Below are 10,545 nucleotides of genomic sequence, written 5' to 3' on the forward strand. Positions count from 1 at the left end.
AGGGAGGAAGCGGTGTGGGCTCTTCTCTGAGCCCCCAGCCCGGTCAAGGTCCTTCACCCTCATCCCAGATACCCAGTTTGTCCCTTGAGTTTCCCAGCTCAGGGATATCCCCCCCCACCCCCCACCCCCACAGGGCTCACATTCTGCCCTTGTCCTGCCCCAGCCCAGCCGTCGTGCTGCAGCCTGGAGGGAGATTTTCAAAGTGGGGTGTGTCTTTATTTTATGTGTGTGGAGGAAGCCGATGCTCAGCTAGGATGTACTGAGCACAAGGTTCCAGGCTCCAGAGACTTCTGCACTGTGGAGAGAGGACCGCCGAACAGACTCTGAAACCCAGCGCTCTCTTTCTTTTGAGATGGACTCCCCAGGGCCTACTAACGCCCACCCCCAACTTCAGAATATTTTCTACAGTGACTTGTCCCATTGCAAAGACTGGGATGGGGATGTGCCTGGCCCTGAGCCCAGGGGTCCTAACCCCCCACTCCGCCTCTAAGGAAAGAGTCTTCTTCCCAGGGAAGGGCATGAGCCCAGGGTGACGCCCATGCAGAATCTGCCTTGGGGAGGTTTGGGGACAGTAATGCCCCGTTAATGAGTTCCAGTGTCTGAGGGGCAAGAAGCATCGCAGGGCGCCAACCCCAGGCGCTGGTGGCTGGTGTGGGGTCAGTGCAGGCCACCCAGGGCCCTGGAAGTTGGCTGGGGATGGGTCCCCAGCACGCAGTTCCACAACCGTATGGGGAGAGTGGCCCCACCAGGAACACTGGGCTGGAAGGGGGCAGACCGGCATCACTCCCCCTGATACTCCCAGTGGCTGTACAGAGGTGCAGCCTGGCGCCCATCGGATGCTGCCACCAGCTGGACAAGAGGGCACCTTCTCCCCTGCCCACTTGCCCAAGTTGCGGGGGCTCACCATCTCCTTGTGGCGCGAGATCCACGTCTCCAGCAGCAAGTCGAGGCGCGCGCGGTGAAACTTTTTGGTGGTCTTGACCGCGATGAAGACGTCGTGCGGCGTGAGTGGCTCGGCCGGGGGCCGCGGATGGCCGTCTGCGGGGCGGGGGACGCTGCCGGGCGGTGGGCCCGCGTCTCTACGAGAGCGGGTCAGCAGGCTGAAGTACTCGGACAGACTGTGCACCTCGCGGACTAGCACCCCGGGTGCCGCCGCCGCCTCCAGCCCAGGAGCTGGGGCCGCCCCCGAGGGGCCCGCCAGGCTGCGCAGCGCGCGCCGACCGCGCTCAGCGGGCACCGGGGGCGGCGGAGGGTCGGCCGTGAGCACCAACAGGCAGGCGAGCAGCGCGCCCGCCAGCGCCAGCAGCAGGCGACGGCCGCAGCGCTTGAGCATGGTGGGGTGGCGGCCGCACGGTGCGCCCAGGCCCGCGCGCCCTGCCCGGTGCGCCCTGCCCCTCACTCCGGCGCCGACGATCTGGGGTCCCGCGGCAGGTCCAGCAATGCACCGCCCGCGCCCCGCGCTCTTAAACCGCCCAAGCCTGGCCCCGCCCCCGGGGGCGGGGCCCTCTGCGAGGCCCCGCCTTCAGCACGAGCTCACTGGCTCCCGGGCCCTGGGGCGGGGCCTCTCCAGGTTGCCCCAGATGCTCTGCAGAGCCCACGTGGGGCCGCGGCGGGGGTCTGGGAACTGCCGAGCGGGCGTCTTGGGCTCCCGCCCCCGGTCCGCACGTGCACGCCCCGCCCCGCCCCGCCCGGATCGCCCCGGCGGGCAGCGGGGCGGCGTGGGGATGTAGGTCCGCCCCGCCCCAGTGGCCCTGCAGGGGAAACCCAGGCTGGCCAGCGCCGGCTGGAGATATACCCGGCGTCTGACATGCGGAGGGGCGCGCCCTCGGCGCTGTGACGGGGATTCTGGGACAGGGACTTCGGGCTCAATCGTCCCGCGGGGGACGTCCTTCCTTCCTCGCTCCACACTTCCCCTCCCCGAGCCCGGCTTCCTGCCCTAGGGACGGCGCAGGCCTTGTAACAGGGCTGGTGCCTGGGTGGACCTGCCCGCTCGGTCCAGAGTACCCTTTATTAATATCGAGGAGGTGCTTAGCCACCTGAGCCACAGGTAGGAACACGAGGTTCCAGCGAGAAAGCACCTTACCAAATTCCATCCCTAGCCCGCGAGCTAATTTCCTCGTCTCTGCCCAACGTCGGAGGGCAGAGGATTGGTTCCCCGAAATCCTCGGGCGCCCCGTGGCGCCCCGAGAAGAAACCGAGATCGCCCCTCCCCGCGCGGGATGAAAGGCCGCCTTCTGTCCCATTTGGTCCCTCTGCTCTCGGGCCAGATGTGGCCCAGCTGTGCCCCCGCCCCGCCTCCCCGGCACACGGCGGCTTCCACCCCCGGCCCTTCCCACGGGCTGGGCCAGCCCACCGCACGAGCAGGGGCGGCAGGAATGTGCGCCGACAGCCGGGGTTGAGGGTTAGGGACGAGGGGCGAGGAAGTGGCCAAGGGCTCCCCGTGGCGAAATCAAAGTCTGAGTCGCCCGCCCGCAGCATCTTCCGGAAGCGCGGCTAGGGGCGGCTCTCCGCTTGGCTGCCTCCTTCCCCTCCCTCCTCAGTTCCTCCGCATCCCCTCCTAAGGAGGCCCTAGGCGACCACCGCGGCTAAACTGGTCCCCCCCTTAGCGCTCACTCTGCCCGCTGGTACCCCTTCATGGTCCCTTTCCCTCCACTTGAATGTCAACTGCGGAGAACAGGGCCTGAAACGTAGCAGGTGCTCTATAAAGATCTGCTGTGTAAATGTCTGGCCCGGGTTCCAGACTCTCGCCTGGCGCGTTTGTTCTCAGGGCCCTGGGGCCCTACCCCTTGCCCCTCTGGGATGGGGTGCGGTGGAGGATGGGAGTTCCCAGGCCTCTTCCTGTACCCACCCCCAAGGTAATTAGCAGGCGCCACCTCAGGCAGGCAGATGCCTGAGCAGATGGTGCTGGCTGTGCCCAAGTGACGAGACTCCCATGGAGTCACCTCCTGCCATAAACCCCTCCCCCATCGGCCAGAGCCCCGCCTGGGAGCCTCTAGTCGGCTGGGGGGAAATGGACCCGATGGCGCGGTGGGCCACCCCCAAACAGTCAGCTGAGCCCCAGCACAGCTCCAGCCTCCTGTCTGAAGGGTCTCTGTGCCCCATTTCCCTCGCCCCACCACCGATGCTTATCTATCCCAATTCTGGGCTATTTTGAGAGGCAGCCTCCTCCACGACCTTCCTCTCCACCCTGGTCTCCCTGCCCCCAGTCTACCGGCTCTATTGATTCTCCACTCAGAAACCACACAGCTTAATCAGACCCCCACGCCCCTGACACACACACACACACACACACACACTCACAGGTCAAAATCTTTGATGGTTTCCCATGGCCCCTGAGTTCAAGTCCTACCCTCGTGTCCACGTACCTCCCAAATGGGTCCCAGCTCCATTTCTTGCTACTCCCTGCAATGCCTCCCCGTTCTCTAACAGCCACCAAACCGTCAAGCCCCCAAATCTTTGCATGAACTGTGCGCGTACCTGGGATTCCGTTGGTGGCGCCCATGTTAAGTGGTACCCACTAGGGGCTGAGCATTCTGCAAGAGGTAGGAGGGACAGCAGCGTGAAGCCGTGCCACCCCACACTCCCACCTGAGGAGGTTCTGTGAGCCAACCCCTCCATGGCCCCTCCCCAAGGGGCGGGACCCCCTGCTCCGCACCCCAGAGCATCCCTGCTTTCTCCCCGGTTTGTGCTACATGGTCCTGGCTGCTGTGTCTTTGACACGCCAGACAGCAGACGTGATGTGCCCATTGTACAGAAAGCAAGTTGAGGCTGCATTGTACTCGGGGAGCAAGGAGGAGGAACAACTGTAGAGAGGGGCAGCGGCCCAGCCTGGCAGGGGCACGGTGTAGAGGCCAGCAGGAGGTTTTCTGCACCTCTCTGCAGCCAGGCTTGGTGGGAGTCCGGGGACCTGGGTGTGAGTTCCTGTGTGGGAACAGCAGGACAAAGCTTTGCAGCATTCTTGTGGGGGCCATGGGCTTTGGCAAGAGTGATTCAATTTCTTTGCTGTCAGGAGAATGGAATTTCGTGGTGACTCCTTGAGGTCTGAAAACTGTAGGGGGGTGGCGGCCTAGCCACCCCCGCCCCCTTCCCTAGGCTCAGCTCCAGCCTGAGGCACTCCCCTCCCCTGCCCTCACCCTAGACCCAAAGGCTCCCTCCAGGGACCCATTGGGCCAAACAGCTCTGAGGAGGGGGGGTGGTGAGAGGAGGAGGTGCTGGGCCCAGGACAGGAAATGGGGACCCAGGGAAGGGATGGGGAGGGCTGAGCAGGTTGGCAGGAAACCCCCTGAGGCCTTAGGGTCCTTGGGAAGGGGGGTGGGGGAGAGGCTGTGTCGGGGTCCTCCCCAGGTGTGGGACACAGCCCCGGGGCTTATCACCTTGGACCTGGAACATTCCTCCTCTGAGCCTCAGTTTCACCACCCATAACACGAGGACGCCATTGTCGTTCATCTTAGAAGGTGCCGACGGTAAGTCAGCCCAGCAGGCGGTCTGGCCCTCTGGCTCGGGGACATGGGTGTGTGCGCCTCTTAGGCGGCCGACCTCCGCTCAGCATGGCACGGCCCCTCCACCAGCCCCCGAGTGGGGCTCCTGGGCAGCCGGGTGGCAGAATGGCTTGAGAACTGCCGAACGAGGCTGGGTGGAGAGGTGGCCGAGGACAGGAGGCCCACATGACCAGCGAGGACCCAGGGGACTCTCCTTGCCTCCCTGTCAGCTCAGAGGAGGTGTTGTGTGCCCGTCCGAGCTCAGGCCCCCTTTCCCGGATGGGGCTCATCCTGGGGCCTCCCGCAAATGGAATCAGCCCCAGCAGGTTCTAGAAGCCCCTTCCCCACCGGCTCCTGGAGCCTTGGGGCTGGCCTCCCCTGAGTGTCTCTTTCCCGGGAAGATCCAAGAGACATAATGGGTGACCCATTAACTCGAAGCGGGTCATCCAAGGCAGTCCTGCTCGGTGTCCCGGGAACAGCCTTTCCCAACCCAGCAGCAGAGCCCAGAGAGGGAAGGAAGGCACAGTCCCCACCCCCACGAGGTGGTGGCCGGCAGGTGGAGCCGGGCAGGGGCCTCACGCTGCCCCACCTGACACAGACATGAGAAGCCTGTCCTCAAGGCTGCCGTCAGGGTGTCCGAGGAAAAGTGACAGCGTGAGAGCCCCAGATGCCAGAGTGCCCGCGGGCTTCCTAAGGGGCAGTGAGTGGCATGCCCGCGGTGGCCCAGAAGCTTCTGGACGCAGAGTCGGTGCTGGCAGAAGGGGAGGCAATGGGGAGGGTTTGGCTTAGAAGCTCAGCGCAGAAGGGAGGGGGCACAGCAGGCGACGGCAGCTGATGGTCTGGGTGGCAGCGCACCCGTGAGAACAGACAGCCTACAGCTGCAAGTGAGCACCCGGCCCAGTTTCCCCTGCCTGCCGGCTCGCTCTGCCTGCAGCCCCTCACCCCCGGCCCACGCTCTGTGTGGTCTTGGGCCAGTTCCCTTCTCTCTGTAGGTCTCAGGATTTTACAATCCTGAGATATCTGTAATAAGGATATAGCTGGTACCTGCCCCGCCCTGCCAACCCTGGGCTGGCTAGGGGCTGGTGCTCTGCAGACGGATAGCACCAATGAGCACTGGTGGCCTCTGGCCCTTTGGCCTGAACCTTGGGGCCTGGTGTGGTCAGAGCAGCCAGGCCGACTTGGCCTGGAGGGCTGAACAAGTCTTCGGGGAGTGTGGACGGACGGATGGATGAGGACATACGGAGACTCAAGAGAGCGCTTCTTCCCCCCCAGCCCCCTCCCGCTCAGGGGAACATGGGTCTCAGAGTGAAAGGAGGCCTAGCAGGGCTGCCCACTGAACTCTGAGCTGGCAGTGGGGATGGGGCCTCAGGGCAGAGCTGACCCCCATGAAAATGACCGCATGCTACGTGTCTGCCCTGCACTGGGAAATGGGCATTTCCCACTGTGCCGCCTCAGGAAGGCCTCAAAAGTTCCCACTCAAACCATTGGTCTCACACGTGGGACACAGAGGTCCAGAGAGGGGAAAAGGATGCCCTTGACCCCACGGGAAGGTCAGGGTGTCTCAGCCCCGGGACCAGGGTTTGCGCACACAGTGAGGGCGGCAGGCCTAGAGCTGGCAGCTGTGTTTCTTCCTGGTGGCTACGCTGGGGCCATCTGGGCCGCGGGGCTGGACGGAGCTAATCTGATTTGCAGCCCCCGATGGCAGAGCCCCACCGCCAGAACCCATTACTGACGTCCTGCGGGGGCCAGACTCCCACCAGGGAGACACCAGAGCCCCTGTGCCCCAGCTGGCCCTCGTCTTCCCAAGAATGGCTAGCTTGTGCTGGGCAGGGCTGAGCCGTGGCTGTGCTGGTGCCTGCCAGGCTCCAGGCTCGATCCCCTGCCCCAGTCATGACCCTGTGCCCAAGTGGTTGGGACCAGACCCCAGGAGCAGTGGGAGGAGGGGCTCCGGGCCGGATGGGGTAGCGGGGGTCAGAGTCTTGGCTCCCAGGGAGCCCCGCTTCCTGCGTGAGCCTGAACTTGCCTCTGTCTCCCTGACCTCAGGTCCCTCCTCCATCTGGAACACGGGATGGCGTTGTCCTCCCTGTTGCTCACCGGCATGGGGGAGGACGTGGCATCCCTTGATATTCTGGGCTGCCCTGGAAGCTTGGGGGGAGGTACACGCCCAGGAGCGGCAGTCACAGCCCCAGAGAGATACGCCACCACCGTGGACCCATCCACCCATCTGTCTGTCTGTCCATCCAGCTGTCCGTTCACCCACCCATCCAGTAGCATCCCTGGGCGTTCTCCATTCCCAGCTCTGGCTCCAGGAGAGTGTAGGAGGTGACTCAGACACAGCCCCTGGTTCCAGGGGGCTCACAGCCTCCTGGGGAGGATTCTTCCAGCGCCCAGATGTTCCCCAAACAGGCAGAGGGTGGTAGGGGCTGGAAGATGGGTCAAGTCCAAGTGTGCCAGGGGCCTGGGCAAGGGAGAATCCACCTTGTGCCACGGCTGGGGGTACAAGGCTTCAGGAGAGGCTTCCAGGAAAGGATGGTGACTGTCACCCTGTAGCTTGAAGGTTTGGGCAGGCGGAGGTGGATGGGAAGGCAGTCGCGGGTGACTGGAGAGGTTGTGTGTTTCGATGGGGGTGTGGGGAGAGCAGTAGTGGGAGTTGAGGCTGGAGAGGGGTGAACAGGAGCCTCAGAACCCAGGCTCAGGAGGTCAGGCTGGGGTGGGGCTGGGGAGGCCCTGGAGAGGGGCTGGGGAGGGGCTGGGGAGGGGCTGGGGAGGCGCTGGGGAGGGGCTGGGGAGGGGCTGGGGAGGGGCTGGGGAGGCGCTGGGGAGGGGCTGGGGAGGCGCCGGGGAGGGGCTGGGGAGGCACTGGGGAGGCACTGGGGAGCCTCAGAAGTTTTGTGAGCGAGAGGGGCGTGGTCTAGGTTGCTTTATCAAAGGAGGAGAAGCAACCCGCCGTTCAGCTCAATCACCAGGAGTCAACCCTGAGCCTCCCTATCTGTCTGTCTGTCCCTCTGGGCCTTGTGTCCTTGCGGCCAGAGAGCGAGGAAGCTGGGAGGGGTCTGGGGGCAAGGTCGGCCTTCGTGCTCCCTCCTCCCTTCCTTGGGAGCCTGTGCCAACAGTAAAGCCGAGTCTGGGGAGGATTTTCGGAAGAGGGCGGGGCCAGGTTGCTTGGAGGTGGGTGGACCCTGGTGGGAAGGGAGGCGGGAGGCCAGGGGGACCAGACAAAGACTGGGCTGAGGCCAGCATCAGAGGGAGGCCCAGGCCTCTGCGGCTCTGCCCTCCCTCTGCAACCCCAGTTTAGCTGTCTGTACACTGTCTGCAGGGCTTGCCCCTGGGTTCTCAACTAGGGGTGGTTTTGGCCCCCGGGGGTAGTTGGCAATGCCTGGAGACGGTTTTGGTTGTCACACCTCTGGGGTCAGGCGGCACTAGTGGAGCTCGTCAGTAGAAGCTAGGGATGAAACTAAACGTCCTACTACATGCCAGACAGGCCCTAAACAAAGAATTTTCCAGCCCACAGTGCCAAGAGGCTGAGGGGGAGCAATCGCCAGTGAAATGACAGGTCTCTCTCGGGCAGACAGGCTCGGGCCCCCGCGGGGCGCTCGGGCGGGCTCTCCCGCCAGGCCCGGGGTCCGCCCCGGGTGGCATGTGCCCGGCAGTGAGGCTTCAAGGAGCAACTTGCTCCCCCTCTGCCTGCGGGAGGTTATATGAGGGCGGAGGGTGCGGCAGTCCGGCCGCTGGGACAGTGCGCCCGCCCCGGAGCGGAAGGATTACACAGGGGGCTTCCGGTGGAGGCCTGGGCAGGGGTCAGTGGGGCGGGGGGGGGGTTGGGGGCGGCCTGGGCTGTGGTGCAGGGCCTGGCGCAGGGAAGGGGGCTCCCTCCCAGCCTTGCCACCCCTCACAGCCTCCAGGTGGCCCCAGCCTCCGGACAGGCCGGGGATGGGGAGCTGCCCGGGAGGGGCCTCCTTGCAAGCTGTTTGCTCAGCCGAGGTTTAATCTCCAAAACAGGAAGGCTCGTATTGACAGAAGCAGCAGGCGGAACTGCCGATGTGTCTGCCAGGTTAAGCTCCTGGGGCCCCGGCTCCTGCGCCCAGGCCGCGGGGGGCTTCTCGCCGACCCTGCCCTCAAGTGCAAATGCTCCCACCCCCGCCCACAGCCCCTTGGCCGTGCCGCCTGCTGCCAACCAGTCCCTGAGGAGAGGGCACCTTGGTCCACCCTGCCAGCTGCGGGGGGGGGGTGGGAGCCGGCGGAGGGGGGCAGGCAGGAAAGTGGAGGGGCTGCGGGGTCACAGGCTTCGTAGGGCGTGTCTCCCGGTCTCATTTTGCAAATGAGGAAGCTGAGGCTCAGAAAGGGAAGTGAGCTGACCTGCGTCACACAGTGCTGGGGTGCGGTGGTCTGCCCGGGGCCCCCACCCCAGTTCTAGAGCACGCTTGGGTGTGGCGCTGTGGACCACCGCCATCCAACAAGCAGGAAAGGAGGGCCCGATCAGTGCCTGGAGCGCCCTCCTGTCCGACACCCCCTCCCTGGTGCACCCGGAGAGGAGGGTCTGGCTCCCGGCTTGGCACAGCTGCAGTGACCATGAATGTTTGCCAAGCAACCGCTGCGGACGTCAGGAATCTCCCCACTGCAGCCGCGGGAAGGAGCGAGCCCGTAGGTGGCCCACGGGCAACCTCTGGGGTCGGCTGGAGGGCCACTCAGCTTGACGGTGATGTCAGCCCTGCAAAGGCCCCGTGGCCCCTTTCTCCTCTCAAGCACCTGACTCGGTTGGACCGAAGTTCGGGGGCAGGGCTGAAGCCAGCCCACCCTGTGGACCACGTGGCAGAGCCCACGCACCTCTCTGGCCCAGCTTCCCTGGCCACCTGGGGTGGGAGGTGGATCTAATTCCAGGCCGGTCCCAAGCCCCAGATGCTCCACTCCGCTGGAGCGGAGTGCGGAGCTGGCAGTGTGGCCTTGGGTGGCCCCTGAACCCTAGAAGTGGCGCTCTGGCCCGACACCCTCCTTGGTTCCCCATTCACTACCCTCTCGGGAGGGCCGGCCTGCCCACATCCCAGCATCTCTGCCTGCCCCCTACACACCCCGGGGCTCAGCCAACCCACGTTCCTCCCGCTTTCCCAGCCGGCACATTTGCCTGTGTCCCACCCCACCTCCAGCTCAGCCTCCCTGCTCAGCTGCCCCCTCCTTGGGGAAGCCTTCCAGGTTTACTCCCTTCTTGTCGATCCTGGGTCCCCTCCAGCCCCAGCACACATCCTGGCACCCAGAGTACGTGACAGTGGCAAGGCGACAGAGCTGGGTTTGCTGGGTGTACCAAGAGCTAGAAGAGCCTGAAAGAGCTAAGTCTCATTCCACAGGTGGGGAGACGGCGGCCCTGAGCGTCACAGAGCAGTCAGCTCGCGTCTGCAGCCACCCTTAGAGTGAGCGTCAGTGGGCTTCACTTCCTGTGTGTCTCCTGCCCCCCAGGAAATCCTGCAGTCCTGGGGGGCTGAGGCTCCAGGGCCCCCTCCCCTGCACGGGTCTACAGGAGGCCCCCGTACTCAGAGCACAGACAGGGTGGCAGTGGTGAACGGAACTTGGTCAGAGACGGTTTGAGACGCTGCTCCCAGAAGGAGCTCCTGGCCAGGCCTGACTCTCCGTGGCTGCCCCTGGGTAGTTCTGTCCCACCAGGAGACCGAATAGGAGGTGGACATACCCAGGCCTGCGCTGCTGGCTGGCCTGGCCCAGGAGGTGCGGGGGCAAGTGGCCTGAGCTATGCCCAGACCCAGGCCCCAGACCCCCGGCCTGCAGCATAGCCCAGGGGCACCCCTCTAGGTGGGACAAGGGAGGGTCCCCAGCCTTGGCTCTGTCCCCAACCCAGTGTGGGGTCTTAGGCAGGTGGCTTCTCTCTCTTCTCAGCTGGCTGCCGAACTAGAGCCCCTCCTTGGTGATCTGAGGCCAGTCCCCTGCCCCGGCAGGGCTGGGTGCCCTGGGGCAGATCTTCTTCAGGCCTAGAGCATCCTCAGGGACTGGCTGCGCCTGGGGGGGGGCCCACTCCCCACCCCTGCCCTGTCCCTGCCTGCCATTGCTGTCACTCTATCCCAGC

The 10,545-nt window shown here is 64.9% G+C and overlaps 1 protein-coding gene across 17 annotated transcripts in view; it reads right to left on the reverse strand.

Moving 5' to 3' along the window:
- The window catches only part of LFNG (LFNG O-fucosylpeptide 3-beta-N-acetylglucosaminyltransferase), a 64,827-nt gene extending 63,386 nt beyond the window's left edge, over positions 1-1,441 (reverse strand). For 11 of the 17 annotated variants that reach the window (XR_009535017.1, XR_009535019.1, XR_009535015.1 and 8 more), the window contains exon 1: positions 905-1,435. Coding sequence is in view for 7 of the 17 variants with exons in the window: in XM_060122152.1 (XP_059978135.1) it covers positions 905-1,333 (429 nt within the window). In the remaining 10 variants the exon portion in view is untranslated. Of the gene's footprint in view, positions 1-904 lie in introns of all 17 variants that reach the window. The other 6 variants (XM_060122150.1, XM_060122151.1, XM_060122147.1 and 3 more) reach the window with 2 other exon arrangements.
- Between the last annotated feature and the right edge of the window lie 9,104 nt (positions 1,442-10,545).

The sequence above is a fragment of the Lagenorhynchus albirostris genome, chromosome 15 (genome assembly GCF_949774975.1).
Source record: "Lagenorhynchus albirostris chromosome 15, mLagAlb1.1, whole genome shotgun sequence".
Lineage (NCBI taxonomy): Eukaryota > Metazoa > Chordata > Mammalia > Artiodactyla > Delphinidae > Lagenorhynchus > Lagenorhynchus albirostris.